Genomic DNA, 27,716 nt, shown 5'->3' with positions numbered 1-27,716 from the left:
GTAAACATTTTTAAAATTTCAATCAATTGTGATAATTTCTTGTAGTTGCTTTATTAGTTATAGTTTCTATTTCAAGATGTATCTTTTCTTGATTTTTTGTCCACTTATCAACTAATGATGTAGTATTTTACATACATGCTTTTCTTTTTTTTGGTATAGGGCGCGTGCGTTCACCAGAAAGACAGAGAGAGACAGAGAGACAGAAAGCGAGAAATCACCCCCCAGGGGGGATGGCCACACCGCAATCCCTTCTCCTCCATTCTCCTCTCGGGATCTTGGGCACGCACGCACACGCGCCCGGCGTGAGTTTTTTAAGCCACCGGGTCCAGGACTTGAACCACAGTTGGCTACATGGGAGTCCAGCGACATAGCCATTACGCTAATTGCTATTTCCCACTCATGCTTTTGACATTATAAAGAATTTATCATTATTGTATCACATTTTATTGTTTTTCTAGTGATATTGTCTTTATTTTCTTGAACTTGTAGAATTATGATAATGAAAATGTTTTTAATACCTCTAACCTACCAAATGTCATTGCTTATTCTAGCTTACCTTAAATGTGCTCAGAACACATACATTAGCTACAGTTGGGCAAGATCATCTAATGCAAAACCTATTTTCTAATAGTGTTGAATATCTCACATAATTTATTGGCTACTCTACTAAAAGTGAAAAAGAAAAACAAAGACTCACTGCTGCTGCTCAGCATTGCAAGAAAGCACTGTGCTGTGTACCAGAAGCCTAGGAAAAGATTAAATTCAGAATTCAACATACACTTTCTACTGAATGCGTATGACTTTTTCAGTGTCATGAAGTTGAAAAATTGTAAGTCAAACCATCCTAAACTGGGGATTGTCTTTACTTCCAAGTGCCCACATGTGTTATCAGAATGGTTAGTCTTCTAGTTTATGGATCTCTATGGCAGGCTTTTTGTTGTCGTTTTTGATTTTTTTTTTTTTTTTAGGGGTTTTTTGTATAAGGCATGGGCGGCTCTTTTTGCTATAGGGCATGTGCGCTCACCAGAAAGACAGAGAGAGACAGAAAGTGAGAAATCACCCCCTCTGGGGGGATGGGCACACCGCAATTCCTTCTCCTCCATTCTCCTCTTGGGATCTTGGATGCTCATGTACACGTGCCTGGCATGAGTTTAAGCCACCGGGTCCGGGATTCAAACCATGGTCGACTACACAGGAGTCCAGCAACATGGCCCTTATGCCAACTGCTAGTCCCTCTAAGGCACTGTGAGAGAATAGGGGTACCAATACTGGGAAGAAAGCTCAGGGTACAGCTGCCCTAGAAACTTCAGCCCACCATCCCACAGGAACACTGCAGCTGGATTGCCTCTTTCAGAATCATCATGAATCAAGGCAAGATTGTTGACCTTTGTCTCCGCATCAGCTAGTTGTGAGGGTGTGTGGGGGGGGAACAATAACTGCCTGCAGGCTAGGCAGCTTTCTGAAGTGGTGAGTAAATTCTTGTAGGGGGACCAGCTGTGAGCTCTTAGCAGGCCATTCTTCAGAAACCACACCAATAAGACCTCTGAAGAGGACATCTGGGATGCACCCACAGCCCACTACTGTTCCAGTAGATCATTCGTTTTATGCAGTCTTGGATTTGATATAATAACTTTTGTTTTGGATTATTGTCACTTGTAATTAGTATGATAAGCCTTCTATAGTCTTTTTCAATGTGTGGGTTACCTGGGTCCAGGTAAAGCCAATTTTAAAAAACACTACAGAGCACAAAAAGTGTCTATTTGGGGGGACCCAATCTATGGCAATGTGCTGCTCAAGAGAAGCTGGATCCCACATGGTGACTGTGGTTTAGGTCACCTGCCTGATCAGTCTGAGACATACCAGGCACATACTTGGGTGCCCACGATCTGAGGGGCTGGGGCTAGAGAATGGGCATCCCAGCTATCCAGATCCTGTGGAGGGTGTTTCCTGAACCCTCTCATGTCCATACAGAGTCTACCATGAAAAAAGAAAATAAAAATAAAACAAACAAAAAATTTATTTTTATTACTTGATTATATATTAGAGGACAGAAAGAAAACTTTGTCTTTTCTTAACAGTGTAAAGGAAGCTCACTCATAAAACCATGTGGACCTGGTACTTTTTGGGGAGTTGTACGGCTTTTGTTACATACACATTTTCTTCTGCACAGCTCTGCTATAGCTATTTTGTATTTCTCTGGAGAATGATTTTACCTCAGCAATTTTATGGTATAAATAATAAGAAAAATGGTATTATAAAGCAGAGAAGGTAACAAATTTGTCTTTTGGGAGTTTTTCTTCTCACCTCTCTTGGTCTCCTTTACTTAATCAGAAGTTGCTGTCTCGCCTGCTCCTGGCCCGCAGGAGTGACCAATGATTAAGACCTTTTCCCTGGTAGGCAGATCACCCTTCCTTTCTTCCTTCCTTCCTTCCTTTCTCTCTCTCTCTCCTTTTTTTTTTTTTTTTTAGAAATCTCACTCCCACCCCCACCCAGGGAGGATGGCCATGCTACCATCCCTTCTCCTGCATTCTATTCTCAGGATTTGGGGCACCAGTACACATACACCTAGTGCGAGTTTTAAGCCATTGAGTCTGGGACTCTAACTGTGGTCAACTACATGGGAGTCCAACAGTGTAACCATTACACCATCTGCTGGTCCCATCTTTATACTTCTTACGAGTGTCAACTCTGGGGGCCAGTAGGTTGCATGGTGATTAAGGTGGCTGGATTCCCATACGACTGACTGGTATGAGTCCTGGGCCCAGTGGCTTGAATATCACACCGGGCACGTGTGTGTGCATACCTAAAATCCTGAGAGAAAAATGGAGAAGAAAGAAATTGCAGAATGGCCATCCCCCTTGGGGGGGGGGGTGGTTTCCCATTTTCCCTCTCTATGTCTCTCTCTTCTCTAATGAGCACATGTGCCTTATGGATAAAAACATTAAAAAAAAAAAAAAGAGTGTTCCTCTGGCCCCTGTCAGGTATTAGACTTAGGGGCTTTTATTTTTGTAAACATTGTGTGGTTTCAGAATTCTGTAGAGTATCTGTTTTTTAAGAATTATTTACTTTATTTTATTTATTATTATTTTTTAAAATTTGAACAGAGAGAGAAAAGGTGAGAAAGCAATCCACTAGGTCTGGGCGCGAACCATGGTCAGTGTGGGAGTTCAGTGCTTTAACCACTACACCACCTGCTGGTCCCACTGAATAAAGATAATCTAACCTTGAACTCTCCACCACTTAATTCACTCGTTCAGTTCAAACATGTATTTACTGAGCACACACCATATGCTAGACACTATTTTAAGTGCTGGGAGTCTGGCCATGAATTCCTCCTCTCATAAAGCTGATGCTGTATAAAGAGACAGAAAGTAAATAACATAAATAAAATGCTAGTTCTTTGTGTGGGGAGAAAAATAAAGCAAGCAAGAGGAGTAAGAGTTTCAGGTTTAGTGTGGAGGGAGTCACAGTTTTATGCAGGGTAGCCAGGAATGGCCTCATTGTTAGTGAGTGGCATTGAGTAAACGTCTAAAGGAGTTGAGGGAATATGCCATATGGACACCTGAGGAAACAGTCCAGGCACCAAGACCATCACAAAGGTCTTGTGCAAAGGTCTGGTGCAGGAAACACTGAGGACAGTGCCCAGAACAGGGCGGAACATAGGAGGAGGAAGCCATCGATCTAAAGGTGGTAGAGGTAGTGGGGTGGGGAGGGGAGTGTCACTGTATGTCTTTGAAGGACTTTGACTCTGAAATAAGCACTGGAGGACTGAGTAGACACCACAAGGGGTCAGGCAAAACACAGTCAGGAAGCTGTTGTGAACTCTGCAGGCAGAGTGCCTAGGGATAGTCTGGTTTCATCTGAATGTGAGATGCAGACTGGCTTTTTTAACCCATGCAGAGCTGTGATCGCTCATTTGCAATAATGAAACTCAGTGCCATGGGAGTGCCCAGGAAAAGGCAATCAAACCAGCAAAGCCTGCTATTGTTCAGCGCATGAGAATCTTCTGCATCACTCTGGGTCCCTTTTGCAGGAGGGTATTTCCCTTTAAGTCTCTCTGCTAGGAAAAACTGTTTTCCTGAAAACAAGTTTTTTTTTTTTTAAATTTTTTAAAAAATTTTAATTTGTAGGAAACCAGCAGTTAGTGTAATGACTATGTTGCTGGACTCCCACGTAGTCGACCACGGTTCGCGTCCCGGACCTGGTGGCTTAAAACTCACGCCGGGTGCGTGTGTGTGTGTGCCCAAGATCCTGAGAAGAGAATGGAGGAGAAGGGATTGTGGCGTGACCATCCCCCCGGGGGGTGATTTCTCGCTTTCTGTCTCTATGTCTCTCTCTGTCTGTCTGGCGAGCGCATGCGCCCTATAGCAAAAACTTCTCCCCCCCCAAAAAATAATAATTTGCTAAAGGGTGCATGTGCATGCTGAAGGAAGGCAGAGAGGAAAAAAAGCATTGCCCCCATGGGGAGTGGTCATACTACAATCTCTTCTTTTCTACTCTATTCTCCTTTCAGGATTTTGGGCATGCACACACAAATGCCCAGTGTGTTTTCCTCTTCTTTTCTTTTCTTTCTTTTTTTCTTTTTGAGAGATTTTTTCTGTATGTGCACTTGTTGGAGAAACAGAGAGAGACAGAAAGCAAGAAATCACACCTCCGGGGGATGGCCACCCCGCTATTCCTTCTCCTTCATTCTCCCCTTGGGATTTTGGGCATGTACCCACATGCTCCCAGTGTGTTTTAAGCTGCTGGATCTGGGACTTGAACCATGGTCGACTACATGGGAGTTGAGCGACGTAACCATTATGCTACCAGCTGGCCCTGTTTTTTCTTTATATATACACTATTAACTTTATACTACCTCCCTCCTTGCTTTTGATGAGAGGGTGTTCAGAACTAGATCTGCAGTTTACCTGTAGCAAAAGTACAGGACCTGTGGTCCCTGGATTCATTTTGTTCTTAGCCTTATATCATTTGCCTCTGTTAAATGAAAAGCTTGTATTCAATAATATTTTTGTGACTCAGTAACATGTGGCAAGCCACAAATAGGTAAAAAGTATGTTAAACACCATCTGTTAAAGATAAAAGGGACTGGCCTCTTGGCTTAGTAGTTAAGGGAACTGGATGGTACATGGCCAACCATGGTTCGAGTTTCAGCCCCAGGGGCTTGAGAAACATGAGTGCATGTGTGTGTGCCCCAAATCCCAACAGGATGAAGAAATGGAGAAGGGATTGCAGTATGACCATGCCCCATTGTGGGGTTCTCTATCCCTCTCCCTCTCACTGTCACTCTCTCTCTCTGGGAAGTGCACACACCCTCTGGCAAATAAATAAATAATAAAAGAAATTCAGTTCTAAGTTTGGATCACATGTATTCTATTTTTGCTTCCATAAATTGAAATAAATAAATAGGAAGGACTTCAAAAAGTTCGTGGGAAAATGGAATTTGTGTATAGAGTTGATTTTGTTACCAATTTTGAAATCCATGCATATATATTTTTAATAGTACGCATTTTTTATGAACTTTTGAAGACCTCCCTCTCCCGCCCCATCAAGTTTTTCAGCCTCAAACCTAAGCACTAATACATCACTAGTGTGTCTTTACATTTGCTACTAGTTTTAGTGCTAATAGCCAGTCTTTTTCTACTTTAGATTTCTAACTGTTATTTTATGTCACAGCAACATGTGACAATCATGCCACTATGAGATATGCAGTTCAGGTTCACCTGAGTGCATAGTACAAACACCTATTAAAGATGCAGTTTCCCAGGTGACCCTGTGTCCTAGAGGTTAAGGAGGCTGGATCCCATATGGCCAACTGTGGTTTGAGTCCTGGCCCTGGTGACTTGAAAATCAAGCACATATGTATGCATGCCCCAAGTCCTAACAGGATGGGGAAATGGAAGAGAATCAACATGGTCTGACCACACCTAATCGGGGGTGCTTTCTCCTTTTCCCTCCATCTCTCTCTGGTGAATGCATGCACAAACCCTCTAGCAATAACAGAAAAAATATGTAATTTCTAGCCCTTGCACTCCTGCCCTCACATTGCATTCTGATTTAGTAGGTCTTGTAAACCTCTCTGAAATTTTCTGCACAAACTGAATGGAGACCTTGGGTATCTGGAAACGTTTTTTTTTATTGTTGTTGCTTTACTCTTCAACAACCACTTAAGAGACTGGGTATAAAACCTTGGGTCAGACTCATTTGAAAATTCAGTATTGTCTAATTATTGTTTAACATTCTTACAAAAAATGATCTTAGTTACATTAATGGTAACCCCAGGCCCCCACACATTGTTTTCTTTTTATTATTTCATTGGTTTTAATTCTTGACATTTGGAGGGAAAAAGCCAAATAATTCTTGGGATCTATAAGAACTGGTCATTTGCTTCATGTTTTTATCTTGGGTAAATTTTTTCATATATATATATATATAAAGTTATTTTTCCCTTCTGTCTGGCCATTGTGTATAATCTGTGTTGTTTGTTCTTTGCTTTGGAACACATTTTATGCACAGGTTGGATCTCTGTGATCTTGACTCCATTCCCATTTTCTTAAGTTTCATCTATTTTTTCTTCCTTTTCCCCATTTTCTCTGCTTTCTGAGATTACTCCTCAGTTTTATACCTGACATTAAGTTCAGTTTTCAGCAATGTTAAGTCAACCTTTCATTAGTTTCATCATGATTGGATTTTTGGCCTCAGAGCTCTTTCATTTCATCAACAACCCTTCTCTACATTTTATTGTTTAATAGTAGTTTTATAAATATTTTTTAGCATAGAAGATTAATGTTTTCTGTAAAAAAATCTTTTGCTCATGAAGGTACAGTTGTCTCTTGGTTTCTATGATAAGAGGATTGGTTCTAGGACCTCCTATAGATATTAAAACAGGCAGATGCTAAAGTTCCTTATATAAAATGGCATAACATTTGCATATAACCCATGCACATACAGGTATTTTAAATCATCTCTATATTATTTGTCATGCCTAATAAAATGTAAGTGCTATGTAAAGAGTATACATACGGGAACCAGCAGTTAGCGTAATGGCTATGTCGCTGGACTCCCACGTAGTTGACCACGGTTCGCGTCCCAGACCCGGTGGCTTAAAACTCACGCCGGGTGCGTGTGCATGCGTGCCCAAGATCCCAAGAGGAGAATGGAGGAGAAGGGATTGCGGCATGACCATCCCCCCTGGGGGGTGATTTTTCACTTTCTGTCTCTCTGTCTCTCTCTGTCTGTCTGATGTGCCCCTTTAGAAAAAATCCTTCCAAAAAAAAAAAAAAGAGATTATACATACTATACTGTATTTTTTTTTTAAGAGGGATTTTTGCTATAGGGCATGTGCACTTGCTGGAGAGATAGGAGATAGAGACAGAAAGTGAGAAATCACCCCCAAGGGGAGTGACCATGCTACAATCCCTTCTCCTCCATTCTCCTCTAGGGATTTTGGGCATGCATGCACATGTGCCAGGTGTGAGTTTCAAGGCACCAGGTCTGGAACTCAAATTATAGTTAGCCATGTGGGAGTCTAGAGAAGTAACTGCTACACCATCTGCTGGTCCCTATATATATATATTTTGTATTATTTTTCATAGTTGTAGTGTTATCTTTTATAGGTTTTTTTGCTTTCCTTCCAAACATTTTGATCCACAGTTGGTTGAACTGCAAATGCAGAAAACTGGCTATAAATTCTTTTCAGTTGAGAAATATCCCTTTTGAGATATTATCCTTTCCTCTCTCTTTTCTGGTGAAATCAAATCCTCCACCCCATGGGCTTGAAGTCAATTTTTTGTGTGTTCCTTAAACAGTTCCCCATTGGACCCAGTTAAAAGATTGCTTGTTCAAGTATAGGTATATAAGGAAACATCATGAGGTCTCGGGTGAATCCCAGTTCTTTCCACTACTGCACAGAGACCCCCTCCCGAACCCTCTTTCTGCCTCCCTTGTAGAAGGAGAATAAAATCTTGCCCACCAGCTTGGAGCTGTTGGTCTACCCAGTCATAATGGCATTTCTTAAACTGCTTCCATAGTATATCAAAAGAAAATCCCCTTGGGAGAGGATGTGATACTCAATGTGTCTCAAAGCTGTGATAATTAGTATTTTGTAAATATCAATAATTCTCCAGTATGATGGCCAAAGAAGCATTAAAGCCATGGCTGACTCAGAATGTTTTTGACTCATGAATTTGACATTAACAAAGATATAGTTCTGTCTTGGCTATAGAAACACAATAATAATTTGTATTTTTTTTTTTTAATTCACTTGATTGTATTTTCCTTCTCTGACTTCCTCTCACCTGCCACCTAGAAACACTGGCTTTCTTTTCCATTCAAGAAAAGTTGTTGGTTTAAAAATGGCAAACATATATCTTGACACTTAAGAAAAGTGAAAATTTTAAGTCTTGAGTCCTGAGGTTATGGGGTATGATATCGTACTGATTGGATTTTGTGTAGTTTTTGTTTCTGATTGGAAGAAAAATTCAGAACCTTGTGAAAAACAGATAACACCGTGAGCTGTGCTCTTCATTTTATCAGGGCCGAAGATAAAGATAAAAAATATCCATCAAAGACATAAGGTTATCCGATTTATTCTTAATCTGCTCATAGCACCAGGGAGACCCAGAGCTCTCACAATTCCCAGCATTTTTTAGAGACAAAATCCTATCAGACAACTAGGCAACTTAGAAACAATGCTTTAAATCAGAGATTGATTCTCATTTGAGAAACCTCATTTACCTGGCCCCTCTCAACAGTCCTTCTCGTAACGTGATTCCTAATAGCTCATCTTTAATGAGAAAATCAGTGTTTACTAGCTGAGATTAAACTAGTCAAGGCCCAGAATGAAGAAGCGCGGTCAAGGTACCGGATGTTTTATCTTCTGCAAGAACTTCCTATCCCTTCAACCCGGGACTCAGAACATTGAAACCACACATTGAAAATTTTGCATCTCTATTTCATTTCTCTTTCCAGGTTTGAGATTTTTAAGAGCCCTCAGGCTGATACAGTTTTCAGAAATTTTGCAATTCCTGAATATCCTTAAAACAAGGTAAGATGCTCTTTTTCATATTTTTCTTCATTGCCATCCCCAGTGCCAAGTTGTAAATATCAGGTGTTAACTTTCATCACATTGAAATTAGAGTTCTGTTATTCGTAGGTAGAGTGGTTTAACCCAGAGATCAAAAGAAAACCCAAAGTGGGTATTAGGTTGCTGTTTTCTGCAGGGCCTGAAAACTGTGAGGTGGAAAGAGAGAAATAGCTGTGCTATTCAAGAAAGTAGGAACAGTTTTGGGGGATACATGGCCTATGTCTGGGTACAGCATCGGGGTGCTTAAGCATCACGGGCAGAGGTGCATAGTGGATGAGGGATAGATTTGCTCATTGATTGGGAAGTTTTGTTGCTAGGTTTTGAATCGCCCCTTTATTACATCACTAAATAAGAAATTGAAACTGATCGTAAAAAAATAGAAGCAGTGCTCTTTGAGAGGCAATCACAAACCTCATATGGCAAACAGAAAATCATTTCATTTCAAAGTTCATTTTAGATGTTCACTTTATATCCATCTAGCCCTTGGGGCTTGCTCTGTGAATTGCCTATTGGGGAAAACCTAAAAACCTCCTGCCGAATGCATCATGACTGCTTCTGTTAACTGTGTTATGATCTGGAAAACACAACTGGACCTGCAGGAAAATCCCCCAGAGGATCCCTTTCCTGATGACCTGTGGGTTCGCAGAGCCGGCCTGAAACCAGGGCCGTCTTGATGAATAAACTAATAAAAGAGGTGAGACGTTCTCTAATGGAGAGTAAGTACAGGCCATAAATTTCCCTTCTAGGAAATTACACTCTAAGAAGCTCACTTCCAACGTTCTGTTTCCCCTTTCATTGGCTTTAGTGTGTTTGATAAATGATTAAAAGTGGGATACTTCTGCATCTCGTGATTTGTAATTAATATAATGGCATCATGGAGAGTGTGGAGATGCCATCATGTTTCCAAGAACAGATGTGAGCTTCACACATCCAATAAATTCAGCTAACTGTTGGCTTTCTTCTTTGGGTGTTAGGGTTTTTTATTTATTTTGTTTTGTGGCGATTCCCAATTATTGATAGTTCCCCTCCTCAACTCTTCATCCATGTGAAAATGAGGTAAAATTCACTTTTTATTAGCCAAGTTAAAGAGCAAAAGAGCAGCCAGTGCTCCTGAAGTCTTCTAATGTCTGTTCTACCACCCTTCACTTTTCATTATCCTGAGGTAAGGACTTATTGGTACCTTATTTATTATACATAGTGAGTGTTAGTATTCTTCATATTTTCATCTGGGTGATGATAACTTTGATTTCTACCTTTTTATGGCTCTCCTATGAATAGACTCCTACTATGCTTGAAATTGAAATGATCAACGATGCTAGCCATCACCAATATTTACCTATATGATGTTTACTCCTTTAGGCTGTACCTTTTAGAGTAGAATCAGTGAGTACCCAGTGTCTTAGGGCCTTGTCCTCAAGGGGCACTTTTTTCTTTGTCTTAGTGGGGAAGGTGTTGTGTGGGTCCGTCCACACTCTAATATGGTACAGTTAGAATGCTTCTCTCTCTCTCCCTGCTTCACATTTACCTTGTAAGTTCAGGAAAGTTATATTCTCCAATACCAGTATTTTAAGAAGGTTCCATTCCTTGAGATCTAATGTGGAGAGAAGCACATTGTCACCCTCCTTGTACGCCCCATGGATCCCTGTTGGACTTCTGGGAGCAGTGGACCATCTGCATATCTTTCTTAGGACATCCTTCATGCCCCATTCCCAAGAAACAATTCCTTCCTTTCCATTGGGTGCAGGACGTAGCCTTGACAGTTCACTGGGTTATTTGGTGAACAGGCCACCTGATAACTGTACACTTATGGGTGATTCATTCTCACTGTGCAGAAGGGAGAAAGCTGGAGCAGCTGACCAGGGAAGAACTGGTTGAAAACTGGGAAAGCACAGCCCTGGGGAAGATTCCAGATATAGCAGGCTGGTTGGTGTTTGCTCTCCTGGTCCTCAAACAGCACTTTTCTAGCACCCCACTTTCCATTAAACTAAACTCCTATTGTCAGAGGGTGGTTTTCATCACAACCCTACACTTAGATTTGTCCAGTTGCTGTTGTTTATGGTCATGACCAGGTGGCTGAGCAAATCCGATAAGCCTACAGTGAGCACCACTTGAACCAGCAGCAAGGTGGGTGAACGCTAGGAGAGAGGCCTGCCATCCAAGAGCCCAGCAGGGAGGGGGGGCCAGGCTGCCTAATGGTGTGGTCGGCATTAAGGCGAGGTACTCCTTGGGGTTGGGAGATACCCCTAGGTCTTGATTAAGTCAGGTTTGGTACGAACTAGTACCAGTCAAAGGTCTTTTCAAGGAAAAGAGGGCATCTTAGGTAAGTCTTATAAAAAATGAGATGTTATCCCTGTAGTTTGAGGAATTATCATGTGAGGAGTCGGGAAAGGTGAGATGACATCAACCAAGGAAGTTGTGCAAAGCATACAGGTAAGGAAACATGGCAGGTGGAGACCTCTGAGTAATTCTGATCTGGACATTGGAGATTCTGTGATGGACACAAGAGCATGAGGTTAGAAGGGTAGGCAAAGGCTGGATTAAAACTTGACTGAGTTGTGAGAACTCTAGAAATGCAGGCCAACTCTATGAGCCCATTACCCCTCCAAGTGCCTGACTTATCTCAGCTTCCTTCTGGGCACCCCTGAACACAGATCCCAAAACTGTTCTGCAGAAAAATGGAAGCCTTCTTCTTTCGCAGGACTTGGAATTTACAGTGATCCTCATTCTCTCATGACTCCTCTCTACTTTGCTGCATTCATGGTGCCCTTCCAGGAGGTTGGGTGGAGCCACATAATCATCTTTAAGAAGATTTTGTCTGGATTTTTCTGGCAGTGAATCCCTGCCAATCGATGGCATTAGATAGGGATGGCAGCTTTGCAAATGTGATTTGAAATAATGATTTGAAATTGCTGTTTCATTTTCTGTTCCTTAGCTGCCTTGCTTGACTAAAAGCTGGAAGAAACAAGGCAGAGAAGCATATGAGGGGAGGGAGACAGCCATGAAGAATTAAGAGGCCAGCAGAAGGGAAACTGGAGAAAACATAGATGAAAGAGGCAAATCACATTATGTGGCCAGCAAACGGCAGGGCTGTTTCCCAAACTGCAAGCCCACAGAGGGCCTAAAACACTCCATATCAGGAAAATGGCCTATTAGTTGGGAGACCTGGAGACTTCCTGTCACTATTTGAGCTTTTGGCAGTTCCTCAGCTGCCTACACAGTGACGAGATGACTTGCAGGTGATGAAACACTCTACAGTCAGAGAAAACTGTAATTCCACTTTTTGTTGAATGTGGAAGATATTGATGACTATAACATGGGTCATATAGCAACTCTTTTCAAATTCACAACACACTGCTTTGAGTTAATGATTATACTCTACCACGTCATGTTTATTCCCCACATAGCATTCCATTGTATGTATGTGTCAATATGGTTTTAGTGGGTGCTTTTTTTTTTTTTTTCCCCTTTGGAGAGGTTTTTGCGATAGGGTGTACATGCTCGCCAGACAGAGAGAGAGACAGAGAGACAGAAAGCGAGAAATCACCCCCAGGGGGGATGGCCACGCTGCAATCCCTTCTCCTCCATTCTCCTCTTGGGATCTTGGGCACGCACGCATACATGCCCGGCATGAGTTTTTAAGCCACTGGGTCTGGGACGCGAATTGTGGTCGACTACATGGGAGTCCAGCGACATAGCCATTACGCTAACTGCTGGTCCCTTGGAGGGTGTTTTGGAAGGTAAAACTTTGCTATATATACTGTGACCTTAGTAAAGGCTCCAAGGTAAAGCTTGTAAAGAAGGGGCCAGGTGATGGTGTGTTGATTGAGGTATCTGGATCCCCCATGGCCAGCTATGCAGTTTAAGTCCCAGACCCAGCGTCTTGAGATATATGCTGGGCTCATGTGCATGCATGCCCAAAATCCTAAAAGGAGAAAGGGAAGAAAAGTGATTGCAGCACGACCATCTCCCACAGGGGGGTGCTTTCTCATTTATCTCCACCGCCTCTCTCTGTGACTCTTTCCACCAAGTACACGTGCCCTCTGGCAAATTAAAAAAAAAAAAAAAAAAAAAAAAAAAAGGAGAGTATTCTATATGAAGGATTGTGTAGGTAGAGGCCAAATCATGAAGACTTTCAAATTCATGGATTTTACTGAAACCAAGAGAAGATTGTTGAAGGATATTAATCAGGAGAGGACATGTCATCAGATTTATGTTGTAGTAAGATTATTCCACCAATTGTATAGAGAGTGAAGCATCTAAGATCACACAGACCAGTAGACCAGTCAGGAGGCAGGAGTCCAGGGAAGAGGCCAGGGTCTTAGGCAGTGCAGGTCAGGGTGGCAAAGAGGAGAAGGGATCTAGAAATAATTAAGGGGTAAAATCGATTTTGCTTCACTCCATGTCTTATAGTTCAGACCATTCATTTCAGTATGGTACAGTCCAGTTGAATTTTCCAGAGTGTGTATTTTACATCTATCCAGCAAAGGTAGCAATAAAATAAAATTAGGCCATTGGCACCTGGCTGTCCTCTCAGTGAGAAACAAAGAAGAAAATTGGAAACAAGTAGAATAGGGATATATTTGACCCTTTTTGTGCAAAGTGGATTCTAGTCTCAGCATTTAACAAAGCATGTCTGTTAAATACACTCAGGGCCAAGATGGTACCATTATCTCTGGGCTCAGAGCTATAATCTTGGGAGTCAGCCTTTCTCTGAGTATCCTCAAAGTTCTGGAAAGTCTCTGATCAAGAAGAATCCTCTGCTTGTCCTTTGGTGATTCACTGTGTCCCCTGAAGTGAGTTATTTTAGTGGCCAGTGAGAACTCATGGGATTTGGACTCAGAAATTATGATGGAAACATAAGAATGATTTTCTTTAGATGGGTCAGGTTTGCATGGTAAGATCACAATCTATCCCTTCTTCAAGGCATATAGAAAGGGAGCTAGAATTTTAATGAGTCTAATCATTATGTTGGTAGCTTTACATGTAGCTTAGACTCTTGGGCTTGGCCACAACAGTCATGTCTATCTCCAGTGGGCTCTTTTGCCACGCACAGCACACAACCCTGCTCTGGCATCACCCACTCCCTTTTTCCAAAAAGCCCTGTTCAACCTAGCAAGGTGAACATTTCAAAGTAAAGAGGAGGTCCACCAAAGGTTAACACACTGAGTCTTTTTTCACATAGGTTTCAGATGATTGCTTGTTCCTAGAGTTTATTTTGGAAGGCAAATTCCTCATACTAGAGATCTGTGATAATGCTGATGTCATAAAAATAATCAGATCTCAACACTGAACATGGAGTGTTTCAGTAACAGTGATTAAATGTTCTACACACAGCAAGAGCTCCCTTAAGCACCATTAATATCTCTGTCATTGAGAGATTAATCATCACCATGTTTAGGTTCTTTTTCCAAAGCACCAAGAGGCTCAAAGACCTCAGTAGGTTTAATTTATCAAGAAGACTCTACATGATTGTTGGTGGCACACTGCTTCGTTCAGGCACTCAGGAACCGGGAGGATGTAAGTGTATCAGCTTGGTATTTAGCTATTCCGTGAGTAAATAAAGTGCACAGTCTTCCCTTGGATCTTTGCCTTTGGCTACCTGTTCTTCATCTATTTCTTACACTTCAATGCTAGAACACACCATAGAGTGTTTATGAGTGAAGACAGAGGAGAGTTCTTGGTTTTAATTTTCCATTGAAAAACTTGTTGGGAATAGGATGTGGTGGTAGCCTAGCCCCACCACCAAAAAGAAAATGATTCAGCTCCTTGACTTCCCTTACTGCCAGGGAAGTCAATTTGCCTGGCAGAGCTCATTGGGTGAATGTCTAGAATCTAGTCAATTTATTGTGTTGTCAGAATAGGTCATTATGTAGTTTTTCTATGTTTTTCTGTGTAAAATTGTGTCATGCCTTTTCTGACAACCCAATATTTCTACTTGGCCAATCTCTGATCGAAGGGGTTGCCCTTCCAGAAAGAGAAGATTCTGCAAAGCCAATGAATAGGCCTCTGGGTCTGGCTGGCTTCTCTAGGTAGCAAAAAAGAAAAGGCCTGTGTTTTCTCTCAGTTCCAAGAAGAGGCTTACATGGGAGATTTTATACATGATTTTGGTCAGTTGGTAATCTATTCAAGGAAAGTGGGGTTAGCATGGCTCATGGTGGTATCTGGAAACAGGGTTGAAGGCCAGGACCTAGCAGATCTATGCTTTCCCTTGTGAGTTCCCACTTAATACCGGAACTCCTAGAGCCATGGGACTGAGTGAACCAACAGACACAAAAATGGGTAGGACAGGAAGCTGCCCTTTTCTCCCAGAGGAAGACAACCCCAGACCTCCTTTGGAGGCCTGGTCAGCTACGGTATTCTCACAGGTGTTTTGGATATCAACCACCTCTGTGGTAAGCATGTGGGTTTTATTGCAAGTTACAGAGTCTACCTTCAGCTAGCCTTGGTGATTCAGAGGTCCAAGTGGAACTGGATGGCTTTAGGCATGTCTGAATCCTGACATTCAGATGGTCTCATCAAGATTTGGTCTCATTGTCCATCTTTTTTCATTCCCAGATAGGCCTTATCCAGGGCAGATAGCCCTCTAGACCTCTAGGGGTTTTTATTGTTGTTTTTGTTGTTGTTGTTTTAAATACCCATATATCTGAAGGAGAAAGACTCTCCAACTCATTTCCTGAATAGCGTCTCTGATAAGCCCTACCTTGTAGCTCCTACCAGAGCTAAGATCCCTCCATTGACCAGCCTGGCTTGGGGCACTCGGTAAAGGGAAAGGTGGGGGCCATTGATTGATGCCCCACCTGAGTGAGAGGCTGTGTAGAGAGTGGTGCTTGAGGTGGAGAAGTAGGGCACACCAAAGAGTGGCAGAAAAAAAGGCCCATCTGGTTTCACCATACTGTTTCTCCAGGTGATTTAGGTGAGCAGGTCTGGGAACACTCAGCCTAGGTTTGAATATTTACCCCACTGTTTACCCACCGTATTTCAACTCAGGCAATCTGTTCAGTCTTATGAAGCCTCATTCTCCTTATCTGGATAGTGAGTACCTTTATTAAAGGGCAGTGATAAACATCTGAAGAAAATGAAGAACTCAACCCGATGTCTAGTATGTATACTAACTCAGTGAATCCTCATCAGACCAATTTTTATAGTTAGGCAATTCCAGAAATGATCAAGAAAGACAGGTGGACATTTTTGTTGTTTCTCTACCCCTAAATCTTGGACCCAGAAGGAAGTTGTTTCACACATCTCAAATGATCAGTCTGACCCTCAAAATGGAAAATATCTGCTCATTCTTTCCCTGAACTGTTAGAATCAACTCCGGAGAATGTAATGGATTCCTCTGTGCATTGATATAAAAGGACAAAGATTGAAACAGAAGGAAAGCTGGATGCTGTCTTAGAATCAATGACCCCAATCTCCACCGAGGCTCCTTAACTCCGAGGCTGCCCTGGGCCGACCACAGCCCTCATCCTGCATTCTTCGTCAATTGTAGATGTTGTCATTAGACTTTTTCCTTCCCATTCTTTTGTGTGGCAGCATAAGAGATTAATCAATATGTCTGGATAGTCTTTCTCCTCTCTGGAGCAATACTTTCTGATCTTTTTAATGTCCCGTGCATTGAACGCGGGTGAGGCACAGCTTTGCTTTAGCAATCAAGGAAAGATTTCTCCTGCAGGCCAGTCCTTGTCTCTTGTATGGCAGTGTAGTGGCTGAGAATAGACCCTGGAGCCAAACTGCCAAGCTCAAGTTCTAGTTCTGCTGCTTACTGTGTGGAATTGGTGAGGTTCTTAATCTTGGGATGGTCTCAGAGAGGTCAGATGAGGATTCACTGAGTTAGTATACAGAAAGCACTTAGAAGAGTGGTGTAAAGAGTTAGCTGGGACTATTAGAATAATCTTAAACATCTTACCATTTAAATCGTGGACTCTCCAGGAGAAAGAGTTGGGAGAGGGCCATCATAACAGATGAACTGACCAAACAGGTTGGGTTGAGAAATTCTAAAGGTGCACAGGGCTATCCCTGGGACAATAGAAGTGGTAGATTAAAAACTAGGATTCTTGCCTGCAAGATCCACCAAGAAACACAAGGATCAAATAGCAATCTCATGTTTCAGAAGATGTCTTAAGATGTAGAATTAATTACAGTGACTATCTGGAGGGAGAGCAAGACACTTCGTATTGCAGGTGGGAAGACTTTAAGGAAGAGGTAGAGATGGAGCCAGGCTTTGAAAAATGGGAAATATTTAGATAGATGGGTAGTGTTTCTTACCTAAGAGGTCTTCAAGAAATGCATGGAAAATATGTATTATGAAGACCCTTTGTACGGATATAAACATTTTCTTAGCACCAAAATGAACTCATAATTGAATTCCATTTTTCTATGAACTTGTTGAAGTTCCCTCACAGTGAAAACGTAAGTAACATTTGGCCACATTTTGCCATCAAAATAATCACATAAACATAACTATAATAAGTAGGTCTGGCTGTGAAAAGTTTCCGAAGTCCACATGGAAGACTAGTGGTAGAAGAGCCTGGGACTTCAGAAGGTACCGAAGACAGAAGGGGAGCGTTTGGACATCATAGATTAATCATAGATTAATTAATGAGAAGCCTTAGGCGGTGAAGTGACCTCCTGACAGCAGTATCTAAGGACTTATATAACCCAGTGGGCATGAATGGGGTGAAGTGTAGGAGAAAGAATATGGAGGAAGACATTAGCACCTTCAGTATATGTTTGTAGAGTCCCTGCTGTGCACCAGGGACCCACTGCTCCTGAGATCCAGATAGGCAAGGCGTCGGTTCCCATGGAGGGTAAAGAATTCCAGCTGATCCACTCGAGAAACACCGGTGGATGCTGAAATGATCAGGTATAATGTTATTAGGGAACAGGGTGTTCATAGAGGCTCTGAGTCAAGACAGGGTATTAATTACAAGAAGAAATGGGTACCTTCTGGTGGTGAGAGATGGCATTCCCACCTTAACCAAGTGACGGGTCATGGGGCTGGAATTTCCTGATGTGATGCCAACCCAGCAAATAGTCCTGGAAGTATTTAAATAGGATCTAATCATGAGGGAGCCACCAGGCAAACAGGACAGACTGGCTTCTTATAAAACCAAATGTCATTAAAAACAAACAAAAACGATAAGGGGGTGGTCTTACTTAGAAACATGAGAAGGCTCCAGTAGTGACTGGCAACCTGTATCCCATGGGCTAATGCAGCCTGCTGCCTATATTTGTAAATAAAGTTTTACTGGCACATAGCCACGCCTGTCCCCTTAACTACTGCCAAAGCTACTTTTATGTCACAGCTGTAGAGATGAGTATTGAAGACAGAGACTCAAGGACCCATAAGGTCTAAATTATTTACTCCATGTCCCTATACCCAAACTGTTTCCTGACTCCTGCATTAAAGTCACCTAACTGCCAAATGCAATGCACGATGAACCGTGGGTCAAGGGGAAAAATGAAAACACTAATAAGACATCATTGTAGCACAACTGGCAACATTTAAATAAGGGCTGTAGATAACATTATTGAATTCATGTTAATTTTCTCAGCTGTGGCACTGTATCGTGATTATGTTGCATAATATCCTTCTTAGAAGAACTTAGGGGTTATGTCATGGCATCTACAATATATTTATAAACAGCCCAGCCAAGAAAAATATATAAAAATATAAAAGGAAAGAGGGGGGAAAAAAGCAAGAAGAAGATGAAGAGATAAAGCAAATGTGGCAACATGTTAATAATCGGCCAATCTAGATGGAGGGCATACAAGTGTTTGTTTTACTGTTCTTTCCATTTTGTCTATAGATTTGATGACTTTTCAAAATACAAGTTAATTTTTTAAAAAGTTGTAACAAAGTTAGGGGAGTAAATTCAGGAGCCACTTTTAGTGGCCCTGGTGCGTTTTTCCCATAGGGTGTGTTTTTCCCCTGTCTTGCTGACCCATTGCTGCCATCTTCCTGGATTCCCTTTCAAAAGCTAGGTGGTCGGGACCAGCAGTTAGCGTAATGGCTATGTCGCTGGACTCCCACATAGTCAACCGCGGTTGGAGTCCCGGACCCAGTGGCTTAAACTCACGTCGTGTGCATGTGCGTGCGTGCCCAAGATCCTGAGAGGAGAATGGAGGAGAAGGGATTGCGGTGTGGCCATCCCCCCTGCGGGGTGATTTCTCGCTTTCTGCCTCTCTCTTTCTGGCGAGCACACTCGCCCTACAGCAAAAACCTCTCCAAAAAAAAAAAAAAAAGCTAGGTGTTTGGGAGTTCCAGGTGCCTTTCTCCCACAGGGGGCGCTGTTACTCTTTAAGGCAACGCCAACAGGATGTTTTCCTTGTGTAACTTGGGGATTTTTCTTGTCTCTTTTGCGTAGTAATTCCATCAAACTGGTGAATCTGCTGTCCATATTTATCAGCACATGGCTAACAGCAGCCGGGTTCATCCATTTGGTGAGTATCTTTTAAGACCCCTTAACTCAGGCTCCTCTGGATCGCGCCCCTCAACCTGAAATTGTTCTCAACTGGAGAGAAAATTCAGCTAAATTGTAGACAGGAAAAGGGGAAGTGACCACACGGTCGTCTGGGTTTCCGACCTTTTTAGCCCAAAGGAGTTCCAAATGGCGAGTGATATTTGCACTACTAAACTGCAGCTTCCTGCTTTACCAGTATTGCTGCGGAGGCTTTGGTAGATTTTTTTCATCCTGTCTGCAATAACTCCAGAAAGCCACAAGATGGCAGTGCTTCCCTAGCAAACGCCCAGAAAAGGGCCGCGGACTAGGCTGAAGTTTGACTCGGTAAACACACATTCAGATCCCTGGATTTCTCTCCACTTTCCTCTTACAAAAAGCCAAATTTGATTCTTTCGCCTGATGACTTGTCAAGTTATTTGGTACCTCAAAAAATGTTAATTATTGTACATTAACGACTCCTTGAAAGCCTTATATTAAGTCAAATGTCTCTCACCTCCCTGAAGCAGTTTTCCCTCTGGCTTTTGCAGAGTACAGTATCATAGGAGGTGAGTTTCATGTAAACATACACCGCTAGAACTGGAAGGAGCCTCATCCAAGTGTGAGACTTGGAATAAAGGTGTCCTCCCCTTGCTGAAGGGTTAGAAAAATACCCACCATCTGAGACTCGTAATTATCATTCACAGCTGGGGCCTCGCATTCAGTCCCAGATCTGGTGGTTCCCCACTTAGTCCTTTATGCAGATAGAAATTCTTGGCCCAAATCCCCTTGATTCTCTCTCTCTCTTTTTAAAAATTTATTTATTTAATTCCATTTGTTATTATTATTATTGTTATTTTTAATTTGACCAGACAGAGAGAGAGGAAGGGAAAATGAGAAAGCAAGTCGCCAGGTCCAGGACTAGAACCAAGGTCGGCCATGTGGGAATCCAGCCCTAACCACCACACCACCTGCTGCTCCCCACTCCCTTGCTTCTTATAATTAAGTGCCAAAATCAGAAATGTGGAGGAGACGGTTGTGTTCAACAAGCCGTGACCCCCATCTTCCTGTTTTGTGAAATACCTTCTGACTCTCCAGGAAATCTCTAAAAATGACATGTTGAGGACAAATTTCATTGTAAGAGTCCAGGTCCTAGACAGAGTCTTTAGCCCACCCCACAGCCATGTTGGCAGATGAAATATGGCAGAGGACAGGAGAGTGTGGAAGGAGAGTGTTGGTCAAGTCAGGCAGAGGTGGGCAGATCCCGGCTCCAGGCCCTAGCGCTCCAATTCACTTTTTTATTGCCCCCTACTTCTGTTGCCACAGGGAACCCGGAACTGTTCTGCCTACAAAGCTGAAAATATTTACTCTCTAGCCTTTTTGCAGATAAAATCTGCCAGCCCTTGGTCTAAAGAGTTGTGCAAATGCAAACTGTTCTCATGAGCTCACTTTGCAGGCTTCCCTGGGGCAGTTCCTGCAGCCTGAGGGTAGAAGTGTGATAGACATTTTCTAAAAAAGGGAGAGCAGGCCAGACTCTCCTTGCTGCTCTTAGGGTTTGGGCAGAAGACCTGAAGGAGCAGGACCCACCTGGCATCTCCCTGGTCAGAAAGATGAAAGGAAGTGCCCCTCTGTGGGCGGCCTAGGGTTACCTAGGTTGAATGAGAGCCAGGCCCTCTGGGACCCAGCAGGTAACCCACAGAGAAAGGCCAAGGAAGGTACCTTCCTTGAAGAGAATGCTGTAAAATGTGGCCAGAGACAGGCCCTAAGTGTCAGCTAGCTTCTCACCTTCCACACAGAGAAGACAGGCCCGGCCTGGGATTTGCACCTTCTCTTAGTCAGTTAGGAAGGTGCCTCCTACTCCTCCCACGCCACTTTTTGTGTTACCTGCTCAAGGGATCTGAGCTGTCACTCACAGTGACTTCAAAAACTTCACAAACTTCATGGAGGGACCAGTAGTTGGCATAATGGCTATGTCGCTGGACTCGCATGTAGTCAACTGTGGTTTGAGTCCCAGACGTGGTGGCTTAAACTCACACTGGGTGCGTCTGCCTGCGTACCCAAGATCCCGAGAAGAGAATGGAGGAGAAGGGATTGCGGGGAGGGGTGATTTCTTGCTTTCTGTCTCTCTGGCGAGTGAACGCATCCTCTGGCGAGTGAACCCACCCTTTAGAAAAAAAAAAAAAAAAAAACTCTCAAAAAAAAAAAACTTCATGGAAAATAGAATTAAAGTGTTTATTTTGGTGCAAAAAATGTTGAAGTTTATATATAATTTTTACATAATATACATTTTCGATGAGGTTTTTGAAGACTCCTCATACAGGCCTCAGCCCAGGAAGCCAGATATCTCTGTTGAGAAGAGGTGGCCTGAGCTCCATGCTCCCTGCTTGCTGTACAGTCTCTGACTTAACAGTGGTTCAATGTACACATTTTTAATTTCACAACAGGTTTAATGGATATTGAATACATTCTCTCTCTCTCTCTTTTGTGTATTTTTTTAGTTTTGCTGTAGGGGATGTGTGCTCACTGGAGAGAGAGCGTCAGAAGGAAAGTGAGAAATTATCCCCTGGGGGAATGGCCATGCCGAAATCCCTTTTCCTCCATTTTCCTCTCAGGATTTTGGGCATTGCACTTTGTGTATCCTACATGTTTTTTAAACCATGGGTCCAGGCTCCAGCCATGCAGTCAGCCATGTGAGATCCAGCCACCTTAACCTCCATGTCACCTGCTGGCCTTCTTTCTTAAAAAACAAAACAAAACAAAACAAAACAACCAAACAGACAAACAAACTTGATTTCTTCTATGGCAAGACAGACAAGCAACGAAGAGAGTGGCAGAAAGACAGCACACCCCCAACAGGGTCTTCACACCACGGTCCATCCCCCAGCCTCAGTCAGCTCTGGCCTGTGGACACACACATGCCCGCTGCGCTCAGGGAGGTCTCTGTATTTGAACCATGAACCCTCCCAGATTGGATTGCCTTGCAGAGCATCCATTTTGCTACTGCACTGCTGTTAGGCCTTTTAAATGTGTTTTCATCTTAAGATATTTCTAGTTCAGATGCACTTGTCAAGATGTACGCTTATCACAAACCAAAGGCACCTGCATGTGTGTATATATTTATACAATGTTTTTCTTTTTCTCCCCAACCCCTTGCTTTAGGTGGAGAATTCAGGGGACCCATGGGAAAATTTTCAGAACAACCAGGCGCTTACCTATTGGGAATGTGTCTATTTACTCATGGTCACAATGTCCACCGTTGGTTATGGGGATGTTTATGCGAAAACCACCCTTGGGCGCCTCTTCATGGTCTTCTTCATCCTCGGGGGCCTGGTAAACGCTCTTTATTATGACGTTAATTTTTATGGTCCTTAGTATTTCCTGTTATTCATTTCCTTAAAGCTTTGTATTTTTATACTGTGTTTTTGTGCTAGAAGCAAGTGATTGCTATAGTGTTGCAGGTCAGGCTAAGGAAGTGCAAAGAGGCGGGTGACTGTTCTACACAATTCCTAGGTGTATTTCAGCCATCCAAAGGCCCAGGTGTACTGCCTTTGGCAGGGACAGCCCCGTAGCAGGAGCGAACCTAAGAAATGTGTAAGTGAGCGCAGCGCGGCTGTCCCTTAGTAATGTTATTCCACAAGGACAGTTCCCGTCAGCTGACCCAGGTAGATACTGTCATACTCTGTGGACAGTTTGCGGTTTCAAGAGTGCCCCTTCCCATTTACATTCCTCCTCAAACTTCCAACAAACACTGTGGCTGGGGCCTGCCCTAAAGAGAAGGGTCTCCCCATTAGAGGGCAGGGAGCACGCTGGTCTCGGCCAGGCGGACATCACAATGTGAGCAGAGTATCGTTTTGTCAACTGCAGCAACACGTGGGCTAGTGTTCCTCCCTCTTTGTAAGTTTGGCAGTAAGTGCCACTATGTGCTCTTCTGGTCTGTGCGGTAATTCATGTCACACTAGACCGCCTTAGTAAGGATGTAATTTGAGGGGGATTTCTGGCAACAGCTCGGTGGTTGCTGCATCTCGTCTCTCCAAGTAGCTCATTGTAAGTTCAGGTGTTCGCTGTGTGTGAGGTAAGTGATTAAAATCCGAGTTCACACTCAGCTTTCATGTATGTCCACTGCACGCACATTGATATTTAGTGATGCATACACACCTTTCTGTTTTGTATGCATAGGACATATACATTGTTAACATGTATATAAATGTGCGTGTGCCTGTGTACATTAATGCAAGCATTTCTATAGCATCGGCGAGGTCCCTGTAGATAAGGAGACCCATTTATCCAGCCACAAGAAAGATGTTTGTTGGACAAAACATGGCAGATTTGTGTTTCTCCTTGTTCTCCTTTCCTCCCCATGTGATTTCCGAAATTTACCTTTTGTGCTTTTTAGTGATTTTTTTTTAATGGAAAAGTTTATTTATTTTTTAATCTTTCTTTGGCGCTTACTGTCTTTAATGATTCATAAAGCCATTCTCCTTTGAATTTTAATTAGAAAGGTTTTCTCTAACAAAAAATGTGTGTGTATGCAAGCACTATGTGTGTGTGTGTGTGTGTGTGTGTGTGCGCGCGTGTGTGTGTTGGATTTCACCAGCATGCACGCCTTTTATTTATTTTTCTTCAGGAAGAGAGCAGGATGTGAGCTTATTTATTCCTGTCTCTTTGTATTTTTCTCAACTGTGATTTTTTTTTTTTTTTAAGTTGTCTGGTTTGGCTAATGTTTGTTTTGTCCCATGTATTTTCAGGAGCTTGCCTTTGTCGTGCTTTTATTTTTTATAATCCAGCATAGACACCTTCACAGGTCTAATCCTTTTGTGTTTTCAGATCTAAGTATCCCCCCTCCTGAAAAGGTCACCCCCTTTCTTGGGCCTGTCTTTTTAGTCTCTCTTCTGTCTCCTATCTTCTCCTCAGGCCATGTTTGCCAGCTACGTCCCTGAAATCATAGAGTTAATAGGAAACCGCAAGAAATACGGGGGCTCCTATAGTGCGGTTAGTGGAAGAAAGTAAGTATGCCAAGAGGTTTTGCTGCCTCCGCTGCGGTAGAATCCTCTCTGCATGCCATTTTTTTTTTTGGCTCTTGTTTCTTTGTTTCATGCATGTAGGCAATGTTTGCCCGCTACGTGCCCGAAATTGCTGCTCTCATCCTGAATCGGAATAAATTCGGCGGGACTTTTAACAAACATGGAGGCAGAAAGTAAGTCAGTTGCATCAGAAGAGATGTGGTTAAGAGACTTTCCAGAGTCCCTATGGTGGTGACATCTGATTCCTGCTGCTCCCCCACCCCCACCCTGGCTCTTCTATGAGGGAAGGCCCACACTCTGCATGGGGTGTGATATCAGAGGTCACCTCAGGAAGCTGTCACACTTGAACCAACTCCCTGGGCCTTATGCCCATTCATAACCTCCCAGAGATTTATCCTGAAAGGGGTCCTTGTATAACTGGGCCCTTATGTTCTGTTCTGACCCCTCATGAATGGACCAAGCACATTCATTTGTCACACCAGCTGGCCAAGTAATCTTCCCGTTCCTCAGACTACTGTGCTGCCACCTTCTGGTGTCTTTTGTAGCAATAATATGGGATAACTCTAGTGGGGTGTCCTGAGGAGGTATACCCCAGGCCATCCTGCCTACTGTAAAGGCATTGCAGCCAGTGGAGAACCAGTTTTCCTTTTCAGCCAGGAGACACTGGTCTTGTCCTCAAAGGGATTCATTACTCAGCTGAAATTTCTTCTGGGCAAGAAATCTATATTTATGGTCTGTCAGGGCACTACATGCTATTTCTGTTGAGTCTTTGGTTTAGCTTCCCAAACGTGAATGCTTTCTTCTTGGGAGCTGTTTCCATTTGTGCTCAGATCACTTTATCACTATAAATATCAGTGTACTGGTTCAATATCGACTGGAAGGTGTACTCTGAGTGAGCGGCAGGATCGCGCCCACGGGGTGCCCTGCCAGCCCACCATCGGGGAGGACCAGTGACGAAGGTAGAGCTGACAGAAACCTTACTCTATCCATTCAGAGTTTTTTCTTGGGCACTCTACTTTGTTGTCGAGGTATAATTTACATAAATAAAATGTATACAGCTTTAACATACAGCCTGAGGAATTCATACCTGTGGACACACCCAGTAACTACCATAATATCATCCAGGTCAAGATACGAAAAGGTTTCACAGCTCATGCCTCTTCCTGGTCGTGGAATCGTGGAATTTTGGAACTGCTTAGGTTTTTGTTTGTTTTCCCTTCTCCTTTAATTGCAAACGAACTCTTAGAGGTCTTATTTTGTTTTTAAGAGAAAAAAATGAAGTTAGTAGCACCTAATTGCCCTCCATCGCTGCCTCCTCCTTGTCCTGACAGTCAGCCATGTTAGAAAGAGACAGCCCTCCTATCTAGTCATGGTTCCAGGCATCCTGAGCTCAGGTGTCCAGTCCTCCATTCAGAAAATGAGAAGGTGGTAAAAAGGGCTCATTTTCTTGAACTACCCACAGGATACCAGTTTCCTTTCAGAGGCACAAAGGACGGTGGGCGAGTGGAGGCCAGTTGGCGTCCCTTCAGTGGAGGCAGCGCATCCTTCCATCTTCCCTCTAATGGGCCCCTCCTCTCCCTATTATCTTAACAGCCCTGGATGAGGTTAGAACCAAGCTGTTCTGATTTCTGGGCCATTGGTTGTATCCAAAAGGCCAAATAAGTCCAGAGATTCCCATTGGTCATTTGTCCCATGCCAAGAGGAAAACAGCTTTCCCTTTCAGGTGTGGACAGGTCGCCATAAAGCAGAAGGCATTCCGAGGGCCCAGGGCTTGCTTTATGGCTTCTCCACCCCACTGGCTCAGCCAGCATTTCCTAATCGCTGCCCTTGAAGAAGTCAATAAAATCAATTGCCCTGAAGTCTAGCTTAAAAATGTTTCTTTTCTCATTCCAGGTAAAAAAAACATTTTTTTTTTTCTAAAATAATTTCCCCAGTCAAATGTGAGTAGGTTCCTGGCTAGCAGCTTTGGCTGAGGGTGGCCCAGATGAGGCCCTCGGACAGACGCTTGCTCACCCACCCTGGTCGGTCTTCTTGCCTTGGCATTTCCACTTAGACTCCCACATGCAGATGACTTCAGATCACAGACTTCCTGCAGTTTTGTTCTGGCTCTGTAATCTTTTATCACCACTTCCAGCCTGTTTCTCTCTCTCTGTTTTTTTCTTCTCCCTTTATGAAAATGCATTTTGCCTTTAATGTTCTCTTTGGGTCTCCAGTGCCCCGCGACCCTGTGGACAGAGAGTCGGTCCTGTCATCAGCCCTGGGACTGTTCACTTTACATTGCGCATTGTTTCCTGGTTCAAAAGCTAATTACTAAGTAGTTTAAAGAAGCCCTTTGGTCACTTAGATCTTTCATCAGAAAATATAAGCTTGGGAAAGGAACGGTAATAAAGGGCCATTAGCACCCTTTGTTTGATGTTGTTTTTCCAGTCAGTAGAACAAGATTGATGAAATGTTATGTTTGGCCAAAATTTGAGTTTTCATTTGGAATTCAGTGTTGAGAGAATGGGCTGTCAGAATCAATAAGTTTTCTTTCGCTTGGGATATGGGCATGTGGTAGTAATTAGCAATAGAAGGTCTTTAGTTGAGCAACCAAGCATGGATTCTGGCAGCAAACATAATGAGAAACTACAGTTGTTCTATTTCTAACGTCAAAAAGTTTCCAGATAAAATTAAATGCATTTGCAAAAGGAAAGCAGCTAAACTTTGTTGAAAGATAGAGTTCAGGCTCTTAAAATAGCATACTACACGCTGAGATTTTGTGTATGCATAAATATGTGTGCTATACCTCTGGACACACGGACATGTCCTACTCTCCCCAGGACTGAATCCAATGAATGGCTCTGAAGTAATTAAAACATAGACATAGTTAAGGGATTTGTTTATGTGTGCATATTTTATTGAGAAATAGTCCCTCTAACAGTACATTACTTTGTCAGAAAACTCAAGGTAACTCATGATCCAAAGCTACAGAGACACAAAACTTTGAAACTCAAAGATTATTTAAAAAAAAAAGTTTGACAGGGAAGTTCAGAGCTTTGTTTATACAGCATCCAGATTCAAGATATTGGAGAATGTGAAGATTTCGTTTTCAGCTGTAATTGATGTGTTTGTATTGTAAACACTTTATATAATACCTCCCCAAATGACTTCTCTATCAGCTTGGCATCAAGG

The 27,716-nt window shown here is 42.8% G+C and overlaps 1 protein-coding gene across 6 annotated transcripts in view; it reads left to right on the top strand.

Annotated features, from left to right (window-relative positions):
* The window catches only part of KCNMA1 (potassium calcium-activated channel subfamily M alpha 1), an 818,234-nt gene that overhangs the window by 544,203 nt on the left and 246,315 nt on the right, over positions 1 to 27,716 (top strand). For all 6 annotated transcript variants that reach the window (XM_027774363.1, XM_027774362.1, XM_006154895.3 and 3 more), the window contains exons 6-9: positions 8,971 to 9,046; positions 19,453 to 19,528; positions 22,684 to 22,854; positions 24,436 to 24,527. In XM_027774363.1, the coding sequence (XP_027630164.1) occupies positions 8,971 to 9,046; positions 19,453 to 19,528; positions 22,684 to 22,854; positions 24,436 to 24,527 (415 nt within the window). The remainder of the gene's footprint in view (positions 1 to 8,970; positions 9,047 to 19,452; positions 19,529 to 22,683; positions 22,855 to 24,435; positions 24,528 to 27,716) is intronic.

Source organism: Tupaia chinensis, unplaced genomic scaffold (genome assembly GCF_000334495.1).
Source record: "Tupaia chinensis unplaced genomic scaffold, TupChi_1.0 Scaffold000424_1, whole genome shotgun sequence".
In the NCBI taxonomy this organism is placed as follows: domain Eukaryota; kingdom Metazoa; phylum Chordata; class Mammalia; order Scandentia; family Tupaiidae; genus Tupaia; species Tupaia belangeri.
Note: the sequence above shows the minus strand (reverse complement) of the source record. Positions and strands in the feature narration are given on the sequence as shown.